The sequence below is a fragment of the Plectropomus leopardus genome, chromosome 22 (genome assembly GCF_008729295.1).
Source record: "Plectropomus leopardus isolate mb chromosome 22, YSFRI_Pleo_2.0, whole genome shotgun sequence".
NCBI lineage: Eukaryota > Metazoa > Chordata > Actinopteri > Perciformes > Serranidae > Plectropomus > Plectropomus leopardus.
Window position 1 is genome coordinate 12,342,031 of NC_056484.1, and position 24,317 is coordinate 12,366,347.

Below are 24,317 nucleotides of genomic sequence, written 5' to 3' on the forward strand. Positions count from 1 at the left end.
GTCTACTTGTTGTTTTGTGTATGTTTGTTTTTGTGTCTTTTTAAGATACATTGTGTTTGTTTTTATCTGAGTTTTGTTTTGGCCATGTTGTGTCTCTGTGCAGATCTTTTTGTGTCTCTCAGATTATATTGTGCCTATTGGTCGTTTTGTGTATTTGAGGTCATTTTGTGTCTTTTTTGGTCATATATCTCTTTTGGTCATGTTGTGTTTGGGTAAGGCCAAATTGTGTTTATTTTGGTCTTTTGTGTGTCTTTGAGGTCATTTTGTGTCATTTTCTGCAGTTGTGTGTGTCTTTTTTGGCCATGTTGTATGCTTTAAAGCCAAATTTTGTCTATTGTTTTTAAGGTAACTTTGTGTCTTTTGGCTATTTTGTGTGTCTTTTAGATCATTTTGTGTCTTTTTGTGTGTCTTTTTTGATGATATCATGTCTTTTTGGCCTTTCTGTGCAGATCTTTTTATGTCTCTGAGATTATATTGTGCCTTTTGGTTGTTTGTGTCTTTGAGGTGATTTAAAGTCTTGTTGGACTGCTTTTTGTCTCTTTAGTCATTTTATGTCTCACCTTATACTAGTCAGTGCAACAGGAGCCTTCTATTGTAATACTACAAGCTGTTTCGCTAACTCATTATAAACTGACTTTTATGCATAAAATCAGTGGAGTACTTCTTTCAAGCACCACACCATACATCATACAGAAAATATCCACTTTTTGTCTCTTTATTTTTTTCTCGCTATTTAAAAGAAAAAGTTGAGCATTACAGTGTGGCATAATTGAGAGCCGTGTCACAGAATGTGTAGGCAGCAGTTACCAGTAAACGCAGGAACATATACATATGCTGGAGCAGTGATAACAAAAGGGAAAACTATAATGTCTTTGCCATGACTTCACGGATGACAAATATAATATAATACATACTTTCTAGGTCATTAAATGGTGTTCATATTGCACAATAAAAGGTGGCGTAGGCAGAAAAAGATAACAATGTGTCAGTGTCACTAATGCAGCCTCCATTATACTCTCTTACCCTCTGCTACCTGAGACAAGTGAACAGAAGCTGTTTGTTCTTAACAAGTACCTGAAAGAGCTGCGGGTATTGCTTCAAAAGAAGTTGCAATAGTAACCAAAATGCTATACTGACTTTCAAGATGTTCATTTCATTATGCAGTTCCTGTAAGGTGCAAAACTATAAATATATAGAGTGTAACAGTATGCTACAGTGGCATCAGTAATTGGTTGCGCTGTTTTTTTTAAGTGGGTGTCACTAATCTGATTATAATGACTTTTAATACCATATCATCAGCAAGATTACCACCCTGTGATACTGAAACCGATGTTTCCACTGTGCCTCTTAAATGTTTTCAAGTGAATTGCTTAACAAAAATGGCTGTTTCATTCCTCATCATATGAACATAATCCTTCTGAAAAGGCACCCCCACATGTATTAACCTCTATCCCAAAGGGGCAGCCATTTGTCCGTCTCTGTCAGATGGGAAACATATTATTATCATCAGCAGCAGTCTGAAGCCATTGTCACATAGCAAACCGGCCTGCACATGAGATAACTGCTGCCCAGCATGTGAATTGATGAGAACAATGTTATAATAATAAATTATGCATTGGCTCATAAGTACTGTGCCACCCCACTGACTTAACAGCCCTTAGAAAAAACAGAGAGTGAGACACAAGTGTGTGTGTGTGTGTGTGTGTGTGTGTGTGTGTATGTGTTATTCGAGAAAGAGCTAATAAATGGTCAATTAGTTATAAAAGGACTTGGGGTTTAACACATATTTAATTAACTCCAAAATGTTTTCTTTCTGAGAAGCATTTTCATCATGAGATGTTACTCTTTCAATGTTCAGTGGTGTAATGTAGGCTGACAAACATACTTTTACTTTTACATTACTACTTACATTTCCCTATTTTTATTTATTTCGCCTATTTCACATATGCATTATTCATTTCATTTCCTTAAATTTGTCATTTTATTGTTTTCAACCCTAGCCTAGATCCCTCTCGCTTGTGCTCAGTTGGACTGTTCAGTTGTCTGTTCTTGTATTGCCTTCTATGATTCCCATTCCTGCTTTTGCTTTGACTGTCAAAGCACTTTTCAAACTCTGTTTTTAAAAGTGCTTTATACAATAAATAAAGTTAAAGGAAAAAAATGGATGTGTTCTTTAAATCCTGAAAAAAAAGACCTTGTTTTAATTCAAGAGAAATATAAGCTCCATCTTTAAGATGGTGTAGATTATGAAATATTTATATATATATTGTAATGCTCCAATTTCTGATCACTCAGCTTTTTTCATCAACAGCATTTACTTGTACTTTTAAAACTTAAATACAATAAATATCAGATACTTTGTTTTTTGCTCTTTACGTAATAGTCCAATTCGTATTGATGTGTTTAGCTTGTGATTGCTTCTTCTCTTGCAGTGAAATGTATTTCTATTTCAGATGTTTTGTCGACACTCAGCGGCACAAACTAAGCATTGCCCTGTAAAATGCCCCAAAAGCTACGACACTGCCCTGCGTCACTTCCGCCATTCTTCCTGTTTATTTTTTCTAACTTGCACCCATACAAGTACTATACAAGCCCCGCACTGAATGAACTATATTCCTCAACGCCTTTATCTGTCTCCATTTCGTATGGTAAGAATCATTTTATTTATCTGTAGCATTGTGTTAAATTAATCAATCTAACAATACACTCTGTATTTATTAGCTCACGGTAGGCTAACAGCTGCTAATGTAACGCTAACGTTAGTTACTGTACCCACCGCCAGCTGTTTGCCGAGCAAGCCAGCTTGTAATGGGCACGATGTGTCTGTTTTTAATGGCAGAGCATATTATCAAACACAAACTATTGTGTAGTCTTGAAAACGAGCTGAATTTGTCGTGAGATCCAGCAAAAACGTACAACTTAGATGTGTAACGGTAATGCTAACGCTAGTATGAAACGCTAGCTAGCTAGCTACAGTCAACCAGCGTCTACTGTCGGAGGTCTCACTCATTTTTAAGCTTGAGACTGTTACTTCATTTTTATTTTCGAAGTGGGTTGATACAGACTTGGACAAGAGGAAATCCAAAGCCACTTTGTGGGATTTAATGCCGAAACTTAACACATTTAGTGTTACTTTTGATAGTCTTTAGGAAGGTTCCAGAAATCTTCTGGGGGGTTCAAAGGTCCACAGCTTTCCGGAGCAAAGTCTTGCTCTCAATAATGTCCACCAGCCACTTCTCTCTGAACCTGGTCCTCCCGGGTGTGTGCACCAGCCTGTTTGACTCCACCACAAAGTGCACCTCCACAGGCAGAGACCGGGGCTTCACTTTAGATATCCCCACGGAGAAGTAGACGCTGGCTGTCCCCTGAATTGGCTTCCGAGAGGTCGGGGTGGTAAAGCGGGCTCGGTAGTGGTAGAAGGTTTGATGCTCCTCCTCAGTCGAGTAGAGGAAATCCAGACTATAAAGCCAGCAGGGCGGCATCTCCCAGGTTTGGACATACTCCCCGATCTGTCTTTTCCCTACCTCGATAGTAAAGTCTTTGCTTGAAACCCAGTTTATATTGTTGACCTCACTGTCAGGGGAGTCCTCCACCGGCTCCGTTGAGACTGAGTGACGGTGTCTTCCCAGCACAGTTTTCACAAGCTGAGCGGACTCTGATGTGAAATTCAGCAGTCGATTATTTTCCATATTGTCTTTTGTAACAATGGACAGCACAAAGGACGTCTTGGATGCCTTAAGCTGTTAGTTTGTTAAAGCTGTTTTGTTGTTGCTGCTGTTTCCATGGCACCCAGGATGGGTGTGGTGGCAAACAGAGCCCTCTGTTGGCCCTCTTTCCATTTGCACTGTAATATACTAGCTCCTATGAAGAGGTGTTGTACTAACTTTTTTTTCGAAATGCTAACACAGTATATGGTAACTGTGAGAAAAGGCATAATATATTTATAAGATATGGTGAAATGGTGATTCAGTGTGCTCTACCAAACAGTTTAGCAGGATGTTTAAGGGTTTTAATGATTTTAATGATCTAATATATATATGTTTTATTTATATTTTTTCTCAGGAATCATTGGAACAAGCAGAAAATTTTCCCTCTAAAATGGAATTTCTACTATAACATGCTGATGGCAGGTAGTTTGCCAGAATGCTGCATTATTTCACAGACATTAAGCATCATCCTGTTGCCTGATTGACTTCAATTTCTTCGCTCTTGTTCCGGGTGAGCTAGCAAACGCATGTCGCGAATCAGGACCACACTCGACAGTGTCACCAAGGCAGTAGGCAGCACAGACCTCATCTCCAAATTCTCCCGCCTCAAGCCTGGCAGTGCCACAGTCGACAGCGCTCATGCAGAAAAGGCTCTTGTAAAAGCCGAGATCTTAACTTCAAACAACACAGCTGCAGCATCGCCACCCGAAACCACCATGAAGGAAGAAGAAGAGGGAGAGAGGAGCACAGCGGAGGAAGAGTCAGACAAGCATCGGCAGCCAGTTACAGAGCACCCCTTTGTTGCCACAAAGAAATCTAGTTTAGCTTCAGCTGCAAATGTGTCTGCGTCTTCTTCGACTGTGGCAAAACAAACGATGCAGCTGTTTCACCCAGCAGCTCTGTCCACCAACATGGATGAGACCTACAAAACTCTGGCTCAGCACATTAATAGTTACTTTGGCACCAGCACGCAAGAGGGAGAAGGAGACCACAGGCCATCACAGCAGCAGCAACACAGAGAAAGGGATGATCCTGTTTCTGAGCCCACTCTCAGCTCCGTTGCTCAAACAACAAGGGACCACATTCCTAGTTTGTCTACAGTGGCTGAGGCTAAAAGTACTGAAGCACCTACTACCTCTTCTCCCCCTTCCGGTTCAACTCCATCAGAAAAGCTGAGTCCTCCGGCAGGGACGCCCTCCTCTGACATCCCTGCATCTGAAGGTGCAGTTCAGTCCACCTCTGTGCCTACTACCTCCCCTAAAAAAGGCTTCACCCACTATCTCTCCTATCCTCGGCCCAGCGTTCAGGCGTTTGTGGGCAGCTACATCGCACCCCTGGTCCCCAAATTCAGAGGTGATTCCAAAAGCATCGCAGCTGAAAAAGACAAGTCTGCAGCAGTCACTGTGGCAGAGCCCGCTGTGGACAAGGCAGGAGAGAAGACGGATAGTGAGGAGGAGAAAGTGGATAAAGTGAAGCAACAGCTATTGATTCAAAGAGAGAAGGTAAAGAGCTCAGTTTGGATCTAATGAATGCTCACGGCAGGCCAAAAGGGCTCAGATTGTTATTGTCAGTGTCTGACACCATAATAGAAAGGACCCTACAGAAATATCAAATGTTTTTCTTTCTCCTTTACTTGATGCAGCCTGTTTGTTATTGAGTGTGTATCGAAGTCTTGCTTTAAAATACAGTAAGTCTCGCTCTGAAGTCTTGCGAGATGTGACTTGTTGCAGGAAGATAAGCGGTGGAGACGTTAGTAAGAGCTGGAGGGAGGAGTGCTGGTAAGAATTTGTTACGAAAAGCGTGTCTCAATGTCATTGCTGAATATTTAGCTGATTTCGACAATGTGGAAAAAGGGTTTTAGACTTGTCCTTGTGCGAGACTTGACTGGACACAATGACAAACAGAGCAGATTAAGTAAACGGTAAGGAAAAACATTTAATTTCCATTGAGGGTCCTTTCCATACTGTTGTCAGACACTTTCAATTTGAGGATGTCAGTAGCAAAAACAAGCACTTTTAGTTGACATAAATTAACAGTGCAAAATGCCACGTGTTTACATTATAGCCTGTTTAGCTGTTCCCTGCAGCAATCCTATGTCATATTGGACCAATGCCAAAAATTGCCATCTCCATTAGTCAAATAAAAACAAAATACATGGGAAAATAGGGTACTGTTTGTAAAAAAAAAAATAGTTTCCCTTTAAGGCCTTTTAAATTAAAACGTGTAATTGGCCTTCTATTTATCAGATGGTCCTAATGTTGTGTACGTGTTATATATTTGTAACGCAGATAATAGCCAGGGTGAGTGTAGACAACAGGACGAGAGCCTTGGTGAAAGGCCTGCAGAAAGTGACTGATGTCAAGCTCCTCACTAGTCGAGTGGAGGAGCTCAGTTATCACCTCCTGGAGTTCCCAGAAACGCGAGGTGTTGCTATCAAGGTCAGTATGTATCACTGTTGATTTTTTTTTTTTTTTTTTATGTACCCTAAAGCTCACATGTATTGCACCGTTTTTGTAAGAGGGAAATTTTACCAGACAGTTTGTTTGTGTATAATTGTGACTTTTAGGAGCGTGTGCTGCCCTGTCTGCTGCGATTGCGTCAGGCCAGAGACCTCCCTCTACAGGCTGCTGTTAGAGAGGCACTCGCTCTGGTTGGCTACGCTGAACCAGTTAAAGGCAGAGGAATTCGGGTCCTGGCTATAGATGGAGGCGGAACAAGGTAAACCGAGGGGTAAAAATGAAAGTGCCAGAGCCATTTTCATTTAAAGAAAAAAATTTTTAAAAAATCCTTATAATTATTCCAATTTGAGTCAGTCTGCTTCTATATTTTCTGTTCATAAAGCAAAATGTGACCAACTGTAACATATGTGGGCAAATAAAAGAGTGCAGAATACAGAATTTACAGCACAAAGACAGAAAATCCAGAGAGAGCAAAATGACAGTGCTGAACTGATTTCTTTCTATTATAACATGACAGAAACACAAAGTTACCTATCATCAAAGGCCAACTGTACAAGGCTACCTCTATTGTAGTGATATAGTATATTTGGCTGCATTTTTTCAGTCTGTAAACCTTGTGGCTATGTTTCAGGGGACTGCTGGCCCTGCAGACTCTCCAGAAACTGCAGAACCTGACGGGTAAACCAATCCACCAGCTGTTCGACTACATCTGTGGAGTCAGCACAGGTATGTTGTCATCACTATTTTCTTTCTCTTTCACTCTTCTCAAACACCGACCACTCATGGGAATTAAAATCCAATACTGCCTTGCTCAGTGGCACATCACACTCGTTCTTTACAACTTTAGGTGCCATTTTGGCCTTCATGCTGGGAATTTTCCAGATCCCGTTAGAGGAGTGCGAGGAGATGTACAGGAAGCTGGGCTCGGATGTCTTTAAACAGAACGTCATTGTTGGAACCGTCAAAATGGGCTGGAGCCATGGTTTCTACGACAGCGAAATATGGGAAAACATCCTCAAGTTAGTTAGTCTTTCTATTCCTTTACAACTCGATTTCATCCTTGATTTCAAAGACACTGGGATAGTCTATATATAGTGTGTATATATATATTTTAATCTGTTTTTGTATTCTCCTCAGGGAAAGGATGGGCGAGGGGCATATGATTGAGAGTGCCAGGGACCCACACTGCCCTAAAGTGAGTCACATATTTTTGTCTAAACAGTGTGGAGCTGAAAAGAGGATTTGTGCATTAGTTTATTTAATTAAAGATGTTTATGTGCAGTGTAGTCACACACAGAGACATACAATGTTCTTTTTTTTCTTTCTCTTTTTTGCCCTTTGTACAGCTAAGCACTTAGGGAAACACCAGCTTGTTGAAGTGCTGTAAAAATAGAGATGACTTGCCTTGCTCCTCTCTGAATATGCTCTCTGTATGTCCACCAGGTGTCAGCAGTGAGCACCATCGTGAACAGGGGTTTACCGCTGAAGGCCCATGTATTCAGGAACTACAGACTCATGCCAGGAGTGAGATCTCACTACCTTGGAGACTGCAACCACAAAATGTGGCAGGCTATCAGGGCCTCGTCTGCCGCCCCTGGCTACTTCCAAGAATACGTCTTGGGAAAAGACCTCCATCAGGTACGACACTGAACTGAGAGAACTTGGGAATGTCTTTACTAAGTTTAGTTCGAAATTTAAATATTGAGGTTTGAAAAAGGAGGTTGATGATAACACAGGAGGAGTTGCCATATGTCATTTCATCCAATAATTCAACAACATGATCAATACGTTCTGCCACTGTCCTTGGTTATCTAAGAAGTCACTTTTCTCTGAGAGCCCTTGTTTAGTGCGAGGGCGTCATTTCCTTGAAATCTTAGCAATCAATACACTAACACTATGTCACTGCATTGCCAAGTGCCAAGGACAGAAGCACTGAGCATTACACTGCAGTCTGAATGTGTGTGTGTGTGTGCGCGTGCGTGTGTCTACATCAAGGGTATGTGTGCAGATTTGCTTCACTCTTCCAAACCTTGAAGGCAGTCCTTTAATTGGTACATTTTTCTCCTCTGGCTGTCAGAGGTCTGACAAAGATAGAGAAAGTGAACAGAATGAGATGGAGGTAGAGAGAGAGAGACCTTGGACCGGCCCTTGTGCCCTAAACATCAAAGGCCTTGTCCTATTGTGACTTAGCCTGCTGTCCTATAGAGACACGCATACAAAGCTTCTGATTTGATCCCAAATGAAAGATAAAAGCTAACAGGACTCCTGTCTGTCAGACCGACACTGTCTAAAAGCATGTTTCATTTGATCCAAAATAGGGGAAAAAAACACATAGGATATGATATTAATCATCAGTCATCTTCAGTATAATGAGCTTCACATCTCTCCTTCGCATTCTCACACTGACTAATGACAGTGCATTAGGTAATAAATGCAAGCTCAGTTTTCCTTTCTTAGGTTCAAGAACAGTCGATTAGTTTTAAGTAGGGTGTCAATGAATGAAAAATGGCTGCTGAAACATCTGATAAATGACTACATTGTTTGTAGCATTAATGTAGTTTATTTTCTACCACTGTGATCTTTTCTAATACTTGGAGCCACATATCACAGAGCGCCTGTATTTTATGAAGTTTGATTATTAGGCCAGATATCTTTAGATGGTTTTTATGGGCAGCAATTATGCTCAAGGCTTAGCTTCATTTCGATAACCTACTTAGGCAAAATTAGCCTTGTCCCTGCTCCTGACAAGTATTTCTCTCCCCTGCCATTTCCTAATGCGAGAGTCCTGGTAGACAGCCCTTAACAATGTTTCAGTCAATAACAGATTTGTATCTCCAGTCCCAGCCTGTATGTTTACCGCAAGCCTTGATCCTTCTCCGCATTTAGAATGAAAACAAATGGCCTGCTAGTCATTTGCTTGAGCCGAAGCTACTTTGTTTGCAAAATAAAAATGTAAATGCAGCCTCTATCCCCAAAAATGTGATGTTTGCCAGTTTTGCAACTAATGTATAAACAAAGCAGAAATCTGATCATACTTTGTATTAGCATTGCTACATAACAAGATGATCTTTTCTTAACATAACCAGTCTCCAGTTAAAATGTTTATTCCAGAGGAGCACGATTGCATGAGATGGAGGCATTCGTTTTTATAGTAGCTTTTGACAGGCAGAATTCAAAGAACTGGAGATTTCGACCTCATATAACAATGCGATGGTTTGGATATCACTTTCATGTCTAATGCAAGTTGTGTTTTTTCCGTTTGCACGTTTTTGTGTTCTGTTTGCTTATTTCTGTTCCCGTTCACATGTTTGCAGAAGTCTCTGTTTTGAGCTGTTTCCCAGCGACTGGGAAGGGATGACAGCAGGGATGGAAAGACAGAGAGTGAATGAGTTGTATGCGTGTTGTTCTCCACATTCCTCTTGGAGCTGCATAGTGTTTTCATCGACAGTTTTGAGCTACCGTTGCCACCCACCGGTCTCACTCCTACTCTAGTTTTCAGCACCAGCAGCGGTATTTCTCAGGAGAATTCTGCCATTGCACATTAACTGAATGGAGAGTCTCAAAGAGAATCAGTGTAGAGGTAAAACATTACCGTCTTTCAGAGGCTGAAGCGGGCTGAGTTTTAAAGCTAGAGTGAATATACGGGTATTAAATGAAACTGGAGGACCGAAGGAATCCAGTATTACCAAACATGGTTAAATTGTGATGAGCAAAAAACTTTTCACAGGGATTACTTGACCTCACTTCCCAAGATATGCTAATGAAAATGGGTTCTCTGAATACCTGTGAGTCTCCCCTGTACAGACATGCCCACTTTATGTTCATCCCATGCAGTTTTTGGCAAAACCATGTAGTTTTTCTGCATGCGGTACAAGTGTGTTATTTTCTTCTGTTGTATTTGAATATTTATGCATACTTGGGTCCCTAAGGAGTCTTGCATGAAGATTGATGATTCTGGTGGTCCCCACAGTAGCAATTCCATTTCATTGTTCATTGGCATTTTTGTTTTTTTTTAATGGACCTCACTGTATAAAATGACCTCTCAGATAATCACACCCTCGTGAAAATTTACAGTCACAAACTAGAATTCTGGAGCATTCAGCAGGTTTCCAGAACAGAAGTGCTCACCATCCAAATTGCCGAAAATGTCATTTGCCTTTTTCTATGTTGTTCCTCAAGGTCTTGGTGTGTTAATATGGTATTTTGTTTTATCAGTGCTCAAGTGGTAAAAATGCTTTATATTTATTTAGCAAATCTATGAAACAAATGGTATCAACCCAAAAATTTCTGAAACAACTTATGAGACAGAATGTCACCATGTTCTAACCCCTATACTCTCTAAACTTTAAACATTTGAATTGGCATTAGAGCAAAACACAATGTTTATATGTTCATAGGAAACAGTATGAGGCCGTAGCAGTCATTTCCCTGCGTGAGGATGCAACTGAATTGTATTTGTGTTGTGACTGGATGCAGGCTGGATGTCATTCAGTTACGTGAGACCCCAGGGTGAGAGGTTGAGGGTCAGAGCTGTGGAGCAGCTGTGTAATTAACCTGCTGTCTCAAGAGTGCGAACTGTGTTCCCGTGTTTCTATAGCTTACACCGATGGGTAAACAGCTTCATTGTTACGCTAAGAATCGTATGTTTTAGGCAGTATTGTCCCCACAATAATAGCAGGTTGGGCCAGTTATCAACCGACAATTTAAAAAAAGGTTTCCTTGAACAAAATATTAAGCATATTGGTTTTTTTTTAACAAGTTAGAGTGAAGAAAAGTCATAGTCAATAGTTAATTAATCATGAAAGCAAGTATTAACAGATGAGTAGGAACATAACAGTAGTTTGTTCTCATGTTTCTTTGGGTATTTGTCAGCACCCATGTTTTTGGGGTCTGCCTGTGTGTGTGGTTGTTTGGTTTATCCCAAATGAAGGAGAGGATTTAAGCTCTTTTGGATACTTTTCTACTGTCCACCCGCTGAAGAGGCGTAGAAATGACCTTTACAATCACTCTGCTGGGCCGGGTCGGACCTCTTGTGCGCCACACTCTTCAGCTCCATTAATCCAATCCAAGAGCCCTTCAGTGGTTGGATATGGTCCAGAACTGGACTCGGGGAAAGACTGAGTGAGAGCGTTTAGCACTAAATCGGCCCCGGCATCCTTTCAGCTTGATTGTCCTCTTTCTGTCATTGTTGGCAACATTTAGATAAGCAACTCTTTCATGAATCCAGTAACATTATTAAGAGGAAAAAAGCATGTATTTTGTGATCTAAATTAAGCCAGACAAGATTATAATACTCAAATTCAATATGCTGTGTCAACAAAGCTAAAATCAGGGTAATGCAGAAATTAGACTCTTTTATTTAACTGAATTCTAGACCAAATTATATTTAAAAAGACTTATTTTAACTGCTAAAAAGACAGTTTTCCTACTTGTTTACTTCTGAATAAACAGGGCTGTTTGCCAGAGCAGCACATCTCTGGCCAGGCAGTTTCTTTTCCTCCGGCTCAAAGCTGTGACGCTCTGGGACAGCTTGTCCACTTCACCTCATATGTCCCCTGCAGGCTGTCACAACAAATATATTAAAACTAGAGGCACATTCTATACATATTAAGTGTCCTATATATGTGCATCAACCTTGCTTAGTAAGCATGAGGAAATGTTGCAAGGTGACTTTGCAGTCTTTGAATCTATCAGCCAACATGGCTGATAGATTAAAAAGCTAATTTTCTGCTGTGTGCGAGTTGTTAAATTTAGGTTACTTTGGGAGTCTTTGATAATTTTATTGGTGGTTCACCTTCATTTTATCATTTACCTTTCCATTTTTAGGACGGAGGACTTCTCATTAACAACCCCACAGCGTTGGCCATCCATGAATGTAAGTGTCTGTGGCCTAACACGCCTTTGCAGTGTGTGTTGTCTCTGGGCACTGGACGGTACGAGACGACAGGCAAGAACAACACGACCTACACAAGCCTCAAGACCAAGCTCACCCACGTCATCAGCAGCGCCACAGATACCGAGGGTAAGACCATACATCATTTTGTTTGCATTCGTTGATGTCCCACACACATTTATTTATAAACCACAGATTAGAGGAGTATGGCGACAGGCGGCATGATTCCTGTAACTGGTGTTGGACTTTGACAGCTAAAGGCTCCCGACTCTGTCCTTATTTCAGAGGTGCACACCATGCTGGACGCGCTCCTGCCCCCAGACACCTACTTCCGCTTCAACCCCTACTTGAGCGAGGACATCCCGCTGAACGAGAGCCGTGTGGAGAAGCTGAACTACCTCAAGGCCGAGGGGGAGCGCTACCTGGAGCGCAACGAGGCCAAGCTGAGGAACGCGGCCAGTGTGTTGGCTCAGGAGAAGAGCATCATCCAGAGACTGGCCGAGTGGGCAAAGCTCAAGGCCGACATGTACGAGGGTCTCACCTTCAACTCTAAGCTGTAGTTATTGGCTTGTCAACAGCGTGAGCACAAGTGAGTTTTTAATGTAAGAAAACTTAAAGTGTAAAAACGCTCAAGGCCCGAGAGACTAGAGGGCAATCTGGACACAAATTGAAAGAAAATTTGAAATTACTTGCTCATATTTTGTGATCATCATGTAACTAACACTAAAAGGACTGTTTGAAAAACCTATAGCTGTAATTATTCATAAAAAAGATAAAAGTATTCTGTAAATAATAGCGTGAAATTACAAATACGATGTAATTTATTCTTTTTTTGGAACAGAAAGTGTCTCTGATGGTGATAGAGTTGGATCCATTTCTGGTTTTGTTGGTCCGGTCTGGTGTACAAGCTTGAACTGGTTTGATTTTATGCAAACTGCAAAGTTTTGTTTGAAAAGTACACACTTAGAAAGACAGCAAGTACCCGCCCATCTTGTAAGTGGTTACGTCTCCAGTCTGATCTCGAGCACACAGGTAATAGGTCTGTGGTTTGTTTACATGACGTGACAGAAGTGCATATTAAATTGATTCATTGTCGACAGAGAGCCCCGATGTGAAGCAGTAGTTGGATGCTAGTTTTCGGCATTGTGTTCCACTCGAGCGGCTGCTGAGTCAAGTGTGACACAGTGTTTAGCTTAATATCAAACCGGTTTAAATTTTTCACACCAGCCTAACCCTAGATCGGGTTTTGACAGTTTGATGAACTAATTTAAAGGAATTGTTCGTAGTTCATAAATGTATGAATTTTAACATGTCTGAACGTGTTGGTTAACTCTTTGACATGCTGGTTTTTGTTTTGAAATGCTAATGTGGCACTGACACATTACCATATTATGAATAATTAATGGTAATATGATATCTGTTGTTATTTTATAAAATACACAAGACGACTGATGTCCGCTTGCATTTTAAGTTACTTGAAGACATTAAGATGTAATTAACATGTGGTTGCACAGGAAAAACAAAAACATGACTGCCTATTTCTAACACTGTACAGAAGAAAGACCTCATGCACTTTGTAAAATGGAATTCTTAACCAAGAAAATGTAAATAATACTTGAAGTAATAATGAATTATTTGAGTGCTCTTGCTAGAATTTAAGAATATGACAACAAAAAAGATTCTTAATTTCCTGTATTGGCACATCCAGACACTGACATCTGTTCCAGTACGAATGATAACGTGTCAGATTGCGGTTACTGTTTTCCTCATGGTACAAAGCATGTTCTCCATTGTGGCCCATTATTCCATGAAGTGTTTGCCTTTAACCTTACTCAAGCTTGAATTCCTCAGCCCTGGTTGTTGCTGTCGCTTTATAAATTTAACACATTTTTTACATTGTGAAAATCCTAACAGACCTGATTCCTTTCCTCCTTATTGTCTATAAAATGTCATGAAAAAATAAAACATTACAAAACCTTGATGTAGATACTGTTTTTGGTTTTTTTTGCATGATGTTATACATATCTTTCTGCTCATAAAGCCAGTGGGTTTGGAGAATATGTGACATTATTTAAATCATGTTTATCTGCTTTTACATTCTGCTGACACACACATAACTCAAACACATCACAAAGAGCCGTCACCATAGAGCCGTCACAAAGGAATGCAAAGTGTCCTCCTATGATGAATTGCTTTTTTCCCCAATCGCACACATTGATTTTCTGCTTTATTGTTTTGATCCCATTGAAGATCCACTTAAATTCCATGGCGTCATTCCTCCCAGTCACACTGTTGTTACCCCAATCAACGTGAACAATACACCACAAGGAGGCATACCTACAAACCACCGCCACCATGACAGATGTCAGAAAGATATAGAAAGATATGTCTTGACTGATGCTTCACTCGAGGTTTCAAACTGTCAAAGTTAGAAGTGGCTTGACTGAGAGATTCATGCCCCCTTTTTTCCACTGCCAGCTTGAGCTTCACCCAAATGTCATTTCTGATTTATGACTATTGCCTACACTTGGCCTTGCTCTAGAATGGTCTTTCCATTCACGACAAAACCTTGAGTAAATGATCCTACAACAGTATTTACGTTGAATGCTGGTATTATAGTAGAAAATGTGTTTTTTTCAGAGACAAATAGGTACATAAAGTCTAAGTTTACATTTACCAAGGACTGCTAAGCAGCTGTTCCTGATGCACAAGTAGGCAAACAAAAAGTCCACAAGCAAGACAGCTAATTTCTGAATTTGACTTGTTGGAACACACTATCCTTTTTAAGGAGTCAGTTCACCCAAATCCCAAAACACAACTGCTAATAGTCAGTGTAGGGAGTGTTAGTTTTGAAATGTAATAGGTTACAAATGGCTTGTTACACTATTAAAAGTGTAATAAGTAATGCAAGTATTTTAGTTACTTCATCAGAGTACTGTGACTTATTAGATTTGATTGCTTTTTGATGATTTGATGATGATTTTTTTTTTTGATGATCAATGACCATTAAAACAACAACAACAAAAAAAAGTTTGGTAAAAGGCTATGCCGTATGAAGGCCCGCTAGATAAATAAGACTGGGATTATACTGCATGAGTTGTGTCAGAGATGTTTTATATCGTTTTGCTGTAGCCCTCAATGACTTCAATTAATCAAGAATTGGTTTTAGGATTCTTTGTTCACCCTTGAGGCATGCCAGAAACACTGAATCTTCTTCATGTATTCAGTGTAACACAGGGTAAGAAACTGAAACTCAAATGATCATTTGTGGCGCAATGTATGAGCAGCATGAACATAATTCCCTTCATGTACACTGTTGGCTTAAGAAGGACTATACTTCTAGAGTAAATACCTTCAATTCTGGGTTTGTAAAGCCAAAAACTATCTGAATGACTAGATACCACATGGAGGAAGTGACTTAGGTGAGCAGACCTTTTATAGGTACAGATAGAAGAGAATTTTCAGGTGAGATTGATAATTTTACCACACACAGTTTTGCTGATCTGAAAACTTTTAATGCAACCGTGTAATGTTGCTGTAAAATTCCACCATCAAATGATCAGTATTTGTCTCCTGCTCAGCCGTGTGGAGACTGAGTATCTTTGACAAGCACAGTCAAGACAGACAAATGAGGTGAACATGAGATTAACACTCTGTGGCAATGTTCATCCTGTTGGCAATTTGCTTGAGCGTGAAAGGCCAAAGTGCTTAGGTAAAGTCTGCCAAGCTGTGTTTACACGAAGAAGAGGGAAATATTTAAATATAGTTCATACCACTGCACTATTATTTGCTTGTTGTGGCAGGAGCTATCCGTCTCTCCTCCTCCTCCTCAAACAGAATTGAATTGTCTGGTCTTATGGTGTTCCCTAGCAACCGTCATAGTTCTCGTTTACAGTCTTCTCAATGTATGTGTGCCCACGTTTGCCTAAAATTGTCCCTGATCTGGCAGAAATGTGTTACACAATCGACCTCCTTTATTTTGCGCTGAAAGTGGGCTTTTGAGCGATCACATTGGAGTTGGCTCACTTTTTCTCCTCTTGTTTTCAAGCTCCTTGCGGTGGCATGCAATGTTTATCAGCTTAACGTCTGCCAGGATGTGCCTTCTTCTTGTACAAACAACAGTCCAGCATGCAAGGAGAAGTTTGTACAAGTCGTCTCACATTGTTTTGTTATGGCTCTGCTTTTGTTTTTAAATGCGCTGCAGCATCAGAATCTTTGGTTGTAGATGCAAATAGATAAAAAAACGGTTGCCAGCCTTAAACAGGTGATCATAATTTATGGGTACAGTCACTGCAATGATGCAAGTATACCAGCAAAAAATTCCCTGTGGAGTTAGAAGTGTGTGTGCAAAGCCAACACAGGATTCATGCGTCCTATTTGTCAAAGCTAGAGGACAAACTCACCTAAAAGACTCATTTAAGGCTCATAAGTTAAGTTCTTCTGCGCTTTCTTACCTAGGTCATCTCAGGATATGTTCCCCAGGTGCTTCACATCACTGATTGTCGGTGATGTTGCTCTCTGACCAAGTTAGGAAGGCCGTAAATGATAAAAGAATGGAAGCTGGTATCTGTCAAAGAGACATTGTCGCGCTATAATATATCCCATCCTGTGTAAACTGGTTTTAAAGTACACAGTGCCCCGGAGAAGGCTTGGCACAGATCCCAAAAATGTGAAATGATACTGGAACATGACGAGTGTTTTGTCTTGGACAATTCGCTGCAGCTTTGGGTAAATTACCGTACATATCTAGTTTACTAACATTTTAGTCCAGTAGCTATAAATCAAAAAAAATCTCCTTATGGTCCCAAACAGCCAAACAGAAAAAAATCTGCCTCTTCTTTTCAAGCCCCACAATCCTGGAATTAGCTGCAAGGCAAAAACTTAGAAACTTTACCTTCTCTTGCTATCTTTAAATGTGTTATAAAATCAGTTTTTATAGGACAATTCTAGTGCTTTTAACCAGTGTTTATTATTTGCTGTGATTCTTTTTAGCCCCCAAATCCTATGTTTTGTGTCTCTTATGTTTTGATTTTTTTATTTGCCCTGCTTGATATGTCTGTTTGAAACAGGTATGCAGGATTGTCAGTCTATGTAAACGCCCTTGCCAGCAAAAGTGAAAGCAAATCCCAGGTTTAGAGTATGGTCACACATTAGCGAAATTAACATTGATGAATATTTGCCTCCCAGCGACGGTCACTCGCCTGCATTTGCTCATGTGTAACCGTGTCCTCACTCTCATGTGGCACTTTGTCTCGCTATATTTGTGTTTTTGGTGCTGTATTTTTTAAATGCTTTCTGCTTATGGTCTGGCGTCTGGTTGCCATCCTTTTATAAAGCCCTGACCTCACCTGAGAGCTGTGGTATAAACGTCTCAAACACAGAAAATGAGAAAATATAGGCAAACGGCAGAGTCTCTGCTGATAAATACACCACCACACACTTCTAATGAGTCATAAGTAATGGTTATTGGGGTTTACTTCTCAATGAGATGATGCACTGTTTATTTCCGTTTTAATCCTATATTTAATCCTGCAAAGAATAACTTTAAAGGATAAATAAAATTCAAATATATATATTATAATAGACGTATGTAACAGAGACACAGTTTGAGAAATTGTAATGAAAATATCTTGAAAGTGTCTGAGAGTATTTCACACTCCCCAGCAGTATTTCTGTAATGTCACATTGTAGAAAAACACATCTGTCTGTCGTATCGTTTCCTCATTGACAAAAAAAAATGGCAGAGCAGTTTACACGGTGGTGTGACTCTCCACACATCTCTGCCAGTCAGTTACACCTGCACACACACACACACATTGTATTTGTCCAACAGCCGTGCACAACTGTCAAACAGCTCTGTCTGTGCCCACCGTTTGTAGCTTCTGTGCAATGTAAACTCAGTCCTCTGGATCAACATTAAGATGTTTGGAAAAATATTCAATGCTTTTTAAGTCACACCCCTGGAAAGCAGTTACGCATTTGAATCAGTGTGCTGATGCAGAACTCTACAGGTTTCTGGGAGTCTTGCACATGAATGCAGACATGCATTTTCATCTCATGTTAAATCATGTTTTGTGAGAACAGCTCTATTGCCAAAAATTGTCGTTGTTTTGGTCCCAGCCTTCCCCCAGGACTTGTCCCAATCACTTGTAGCAACAGCTCATGACTCAGTCATGAAAGCCCCTTGGCGCCAGCTGAGTGTTACATGCATTTATCATGTGAAGAAACTGTACATGTACACCCTTTTTTCCCCACACAGTGCCGATGACCTGAACAGGCTTTACAGTGAGTTATATGTGAATAAGCCGTGGCAGCAAAAGCCAAGCCTGCAGGTTTGATTCTCAACACTTTTCATAAAAAATGATGCAGTTTAAACAAATGTCAGGTATATTATTTAAAGCAATCATTTGACTGGTAGACAAAGAGTGAGAGAGTGGACATCACTGGTATAAATGTCAGGGTCTTAATGTGTGAGAGACATGCTTCGGCTGTCCCGGATTGAAACTGAATGATGGTTGTTCACACTCAGCTGCTGTGTGAGTTCTGCAGCTCAAAATGTGTCAGATAAGACACACAGGTGTGTCTGGTGTGTCATGAGAAACATCCAGAACCTGCTATTTATATCCATTTTAATCCACATGACACATTTTCACATGTGTCCTTCAGACTGTCTGATTAAAACATACCAAACTCCATGTATTTTGGGGGAATTTTAAGCTTTTTTCTAGAACTGACAATAGAGAAATGGCAGAAAATGACTGAAAACAAAAAAGAAAGGCCACCAGTTGACAATGCAGTTTACCGACAGTGTCCCAGGTCACCACGGTGCCCGTTTGTTTGTGGGCGCAGTCGCTTGAATTTTGTCTTTTTAATATGAACTTGAATAAAATAATGTTGTGTATTTCCTGTTTTTTTATTTATACATTTTTGATTAATAAAGCCATGAAAGATTAAATGTGAGATCAGATATCTTATAAGGTGCAACAATAATAGATCTCTGCAGGGTTATTGTTTTTTTTTCTCACATATCTGTCTGCAGGTCCCACTGCTGCCGCTCGTTAATACGGGGTCGCTGTAGTTGCGATTTTCTTTTTCTCTTTCTTTCTGCACCAGGTTGGCACCGACTGTCAGATAGAGGAGGGGAAATACAGAGGTCTCACTCTGAAATATTTGTCACGTACCAGAAAACACATGTGGTAGAGACTGTTGTCTTGTTGGGGTGGGAAAAAATGTAAAGTGAATGTTTATAATGTGTAATACAATCAATACATATTTCAAAGGGTTAACCCCTTAGAACCTGAAGCATCATCACTTCTCTTGTGCTGCCTTTAAGACAATCAAAAACCTTTTCATATATATATATGAACACACACACACACACAAACGAATATATATGAACTGTCCTGCAAATTGCCAGAAATAAGTGGAAACTTTAAAGAAATTAGAGAAACATGTCCAAAAAAACTATAGTTATATTTATCATGATTACATATTTGAAGTTGTTCAATAGAGCTATTATTATTATTGTTATTATTATTATTGTTATTATTATTATTATTATTATTATTATTATTATTGGTATTATTTTTAAGCACTATTTTCGGATAATTTCCCTGTTTATTGTTGCTAATTTTTGGGTAATATTCTCTTAAGCTGCTCATTGCCTTCTTCCCATGTTTTTAAAAGACATCTAGCCAATCTGCTCAGGTCTATACGGGTAAAAAAAACAGGGCCAAGGTAAGGCTTGTAGCGCGGTTCATCTGGTATCAAACAATTTCAACAACCTTCAGCCCCTTAAAGGTGCCCGGTTTTCGCTCCTGAGTGAGTCCTCTTGTCGAAAGCATAGACGATCTCTGTGGCTGCTGGTTTTTGACAGCGGCGGGGGAGCTGGTGAGGAGAGCGGAGGATCCGTGTGGACCACAGCTTGCTGCTGCAGCGGCTGAGGGGGGACGGACACACACTCGGCCGGGCACGGTCCCTCAAACACACATACACACATACACACACACCTCTTCATTTTCTCCAGCATCAACACACACTCAAAGCCAGGGGAGGAAGCAGGAGCCGGTTACAGCAGACGGTGAGTTTGAACGCGCCTTTCTTATCCTTTTTTATTTTATTTTTCTAAAGATGGAGATTGCATTCTTCCCCTACCGTTGTCTTCAGTTTCCTCATATGTCGCTTGGTGCAGTGGATTTGTCAAATGTGCACATTTTTTTTATTTTATTTTCACAAGCATCCCGGTGCTGCCGCTTGACTAGGATGACCAGATGCAAATAATATAGCAATATGGGCGCCGATTGACGTGTTTTTTCTATTCTGCTGAGCATCAAAGGCAGACCGTTGCAGCCTCACCGCACTGCATGTACTGCATCTTGAAGAGCAACCATCAAAGCAACTAGAGGGAGGGAGAGCAATGTGTTGATCGGCTGCTGGGCTGGATGAATGCATGGAGCGGTGGCTGCAGCAGCAGCAGTAGCAGAAGGGTTTGTGCTTATTGTTGCTGCCGCCGGCCGGTGCAGGCAGGCCCGCAGGCTCACAGGATTATTTGATGTCTGCCGGTGATGCTGCTGCCAGATGTAGCTCAGCTCCTCCAGCTGTCAGTCCAAGTGTGTTGACTTTAAGGCAGGCAGCAAGGCAGCACTGAGGCCTTGTTTGCAGATATGAGATGCAGAGATATTGATAGTCAGCAGGTGTCAAACAGTGTAGGGGGTGGGGGCAAAAACCTCGTATTTTTTCTATTATTGATCAACATTTTTCATAGATTTTTCCATAAAATAAATTACAGGGCTCATTGGAGGAAAAATGATGTTGATATTTTACCAGTTTTCCTCGCAAAATATTGTCTGATAGAGGGAGATATATTTTTTAATATTCCTCCAAATGCAGATGCATGGACATATCAGAAGTTGGAGTTTACATTGGATTTGTCACAGTCAATCAAAGAAGATGATTCATCCTCTTGGATTTGAAAACCACTTTAGCAAAGGAATCCTATAAGCCTCATAATAGCAGATAGTTTTATGCCATAAATTGCAGGCATGGGCGAAAAAAATCAGTATAGTGTCATGATATTTTGCCAATGCTTTGACAATATTGTATGGATGCACTGGTGCAAATATATTTTTTTTCAAATTACTGTTGATATTGCAAGGACAAATGAAATTACAGTTTATCGCAACATATGTTATTATAATACATATACGTTAATACATTGAAAATTGCAATAGCAGGACTTAAGTATTGAGAAAATGTTGTATTGTTACTTGAGTATCGTGATAATATTGTATTGTGACTTATATCGTGATGATATTGTGTTGTGACTTGAGTATCAGGATAATATTGTATTGTGACTTACATAGTGATAACATGGTATCGTGACTTAAGTATTGTGATAATATCCTAATGTGGGACCTCTGATGATTCCCTTTACATTTTTTTTTTTTAAATCACGAGAATGCAGGAAATGAAGTACTTGCTGCTCAAAATTATCTGGTGGAGATAGAAACTGTATGCATGTTGATATGAATGTGATGTAGCCTAATGTATATAACATGGTTATTTTATATTGCCGGATATCATTCTGTGCTAAAGACCTAATTGTTTTGACATTTGGATTTAAAGATGCAAATTGATAGACGTGTGCAGAGGCGTCTTGTCGCTCAGATAACAAACAGGCTTTCATTCCCACTGGGGCCACAATTCAGTATGTTGGATTTTTTGCAGAACACGTTTGTTTGATTGGTGATATATATCAGATGCTTGGCAATGTATGTGATCAGTGTATCACACCTGACTACAAAACAGTCTAAGAGTGGGAAGAAACACTGTCATGTTAATAAAAATCTCACTATGTTGAGTTTAGAGTTATCTGACGCAGTGTTAATGTTTGCATCTGCTGTTGTTGTCACATCATGTGATAGAATATGACACGTTGCACTGTTTACTTTGACCCTAAACCATACTTCATGCAAATATGTCCCTATATTATTATTATTATTGAGCATTCACACATCTTTTCTATGTAAAGCTATTCAGTTGTGATCAGCTGCAGTGAATGGGAAGCTTTCTGTTGTGTTGAAGCTGCACTTGAATGCTAATATCAGCCTGTTAACCCACATTCTGAGAGCCCCAGTCAGCATTTTTTACCATATTAGTGTGATATCTGTATTTTCTCCTCTAAATAACAGCCATACTCCTAATGAGGCTCTCTGCAGTTATGCTATGACCTTTCGTTCGTGAATCATAGTATAACATTAACAAAAAATCAGGCTATTTAACACTTGTAGGCCTTTTTCACAGAGGACATGGCGATATGTCACAGAAGAAAAAGCACAGATGTAAACCATCAAATTAAACAATGGGCAAATTCCTTTAAGACTGGAATAAAGCACTGTCATCGTTATGTTATAACTAACACCTGTGCTTTTCATACTATTATAAGTCAGAATGTCTGCTATGAAATACCTAAAATCTAGTGCTGTATCATGTTGTGGCATGGCAAGTATTGTGCGTTGGCATCACGTTGGCAAGATTTTTTCCCCCCAAGCGGAGTCACAGACACAACCTCAGTCTCCTGTGGTAACTCCCCCAGACTCGTCAGTGCGGAGCCATCGCCGAGCCATTACTCACGGCAGATGCAGTGTCATCGTCACTCTCCCGCTCTCCTATTTATCCATGGCCCATTAGACACAAGTCAGGTGATGGAGCTTATGGTGGTTTAGGTTCTCATTCTGTCGCCTTAAGTGATAACATAATTTTCAGTCACGGAGAGGCGCATAATTTTGCTTTCAGGGCTGTTTGGGGATTGGGTTAAGTTCTTTTATTTCATTTAAAGAAAGAAATTAAATGTACAAAACTCCATTTACCTTCTGTTCTTTTGACTGGTGGTTTCTGAGGTGGATGGTGGATCAGTCTCTTGCTCGAAAAGTTACAAAAAAATCCACTGTGGTTCACAAGAATGTCTGTATACTTGACGTAATAATACAGCTAATTGGCCATTAAGTAAAAAAAAAAAGAAAAAAAGGTGCCACACAGTGATTTAGCATTGGCCAGCACTCATCATTGGGCAAGGATTCATCGGTAACACTTAACCCAATTTCCTTTTGCTAATAATATGTTGGATTTATGTTCATGTGTATTTTCAGACACATTTGAATTTTTGAAATAATAGAAAAAAAGTAAATCAAAATTTAAATTATCAGTAGTTTGGTGGCTCCTCTGGCAGTAACGCTCAGGACCCCCAGGGGTCATGGACCCCCTGTTGGAGCGCCAGGGAAAAATTGTTTCTTAAATTTAAGAAAAAAATGAAAATTTCTTGTCACAATTTCCTGATGTCCAAAGAGATGCCTTCATTTTGCTTGTTTTGTGTGGCCAACAGTTTAAGACAAGATGAGGGGAATTCACACTTTTTAAATGATTGATCATTAAAAGTAGTGAAAAAATGTCCATCACAAGTTCCAAAAACTCAAGGGGATGACCTTAAATGCCATGTTTGTGTAGACCGATAGTCCAAAGTCGAAATATATGAAATCAGCAATACTAAATAGTGAAAAACAAACAAAAAAAATGCATCCACGTTTGAAAGCCTGGAACCAGCACAAAATTGTTCTTTTTCTTGACTAACTGCTTAACACAGGCACACTTGTCTTGAAAAAAAAAAAAAATTACAAAACTGCAAATTAGCATCACTGTCAACTCATATGGGTAATGATTTGCCTGCAGCCCACACCGTCCCTGATAAACTGAGGAAATGCTGTTCAAAATACTGTTTGCACATCTGCATTTTCCAGCTGCATAATGCTGCTTATGTTTTGTGTAACACAATGCTGCAATTAGGGTTTCGATTCTTCTTCTCTGCCTCTGACACTGCTGCAACCAGGAAACAATGGCTCTTTTTTTAATTCATCCCTTGAGGTCGTTAAGCTTGCTCTCTAAATAAGCAACCATCAGTGAAGTATGCAGGTGCACGAGTTAATGAAGTCATCCTGTTTTTTTGCTTTTTTTTTGTCTCAGTCTGGATTTATAAGCTCACGTCGATTAGACCACTGTGGGGGCTGCAGCCAAATGCATACAATTAGCATCATAGATTCTTCAGTATGCTTAGGGTTAATAGCATCAGCACCCTGCGGCGATGATAGTGGGTTTGGGGGGGAATCACATAAACACCCCCACACTCTCGGCTCACAGCTGGACGGACATGTTTGGGTGGCTGTTTTCATTAAAGGACCAGGACATATTAAATTATCATGACTGGCT

At 40.1% G+C, this 24,317-nt stretch overlaps 3 protein-coding genes across 3 annotated transcripts in view; 2 read left to right on the forward strand and 1 right to left on the reverse strand.

The window, feature by feature from the left end:
- Nucleotides 1–2,577: 2,577 nt before the first annotated feature.
- pnpla8 (patatin-like phospholipase domain containing 8) lies at nucleotides 2,578–14,040 on the forward strand. The gene is made up of 10 exons (XM_042511622.1): nucleotides 2,578–2,648; nucleotides 4,063–5,209; nucleotides 5,996–6,145; nucleotides 6,274–6,425; nucleotides 6,798–6,892; nucleotides 7,014–7,185; nucleotides 7,304–7,361; nucleotides 7,610–7,804; nucleotides 11,993–12,188; nucleotides 12,345–14,040. The coding sequence occupies exons 2-10, from the start codon at nucleotides 4,235–4,237 to the stop codon at nucleotides 12,617–12,619; spliced, it is 2,268 nt and encodes a 755-aa protein (XP_042367556.1). The 5' UTR covers nucleotides 2,578–2,648; nucleotides 4,063–4,234; the 3' UTR covers nucleotides 12,620–14,040.
- Nucleotides 3,177–3,689, reverse strand: akap14 (A-kinase anchoring protein 14). Its single transcript, XM_042511762.1, has one exon. It carries the CDS (start codon nucleotides 3,687–3,689, stop codon nucleotides 3,177–3,179), a length of 513 nt encoding a protein of 170 aa, XP_042367696.1.
- Nucleotides 14,041–19,994: 5,954 nt separating the features above from the next.
- Nucleotides 19,995–24,317, forward strand: part of nrcama (neuronal cell adhesion molecule a) — a 61,020-nt gene continuing 56,697 nt past the window's right edge. Inside the window, 1 exon segment of the mRNA XM_042511146.1 lies at nucleotides 19,995–20,139. The gene's annotated coding sequence lies outside the window, so the exon portion shown is untranslated.

Excerpts from the sequence above, each read along its gene's own strand:
- akap14 (XM_042511762.1), bottom strand. The coding sequence starts at position 3,689 with ATGGAAAATAATCGACTGCTGAATTTCACATCAGAGTCCGCTCAGCTT.
- pnpla8 (XM_042511622.1), top strand. The coding sequence starts at position 4,235 with ATGTCGCGAATCAGGACCACACTCGACAGTGTCACCAAGGCAGTAGGC. Across the intron at positions 6,426-6,797 it reads ATAGATGGAGGCGGAACAAG|GGGACTGCTGGCCCTGCAGA; the intron begins GTAAACCGAGGG and ends GCTATGTTTCAG. Across the intron at positions 6,893-7,013 it reads CATCTGTGGAGTCAGCACAG|GTGCCATTTTGGCCTTCATG; the intron begins GTATGTTGTCAT and ends TTACAACTTTAG.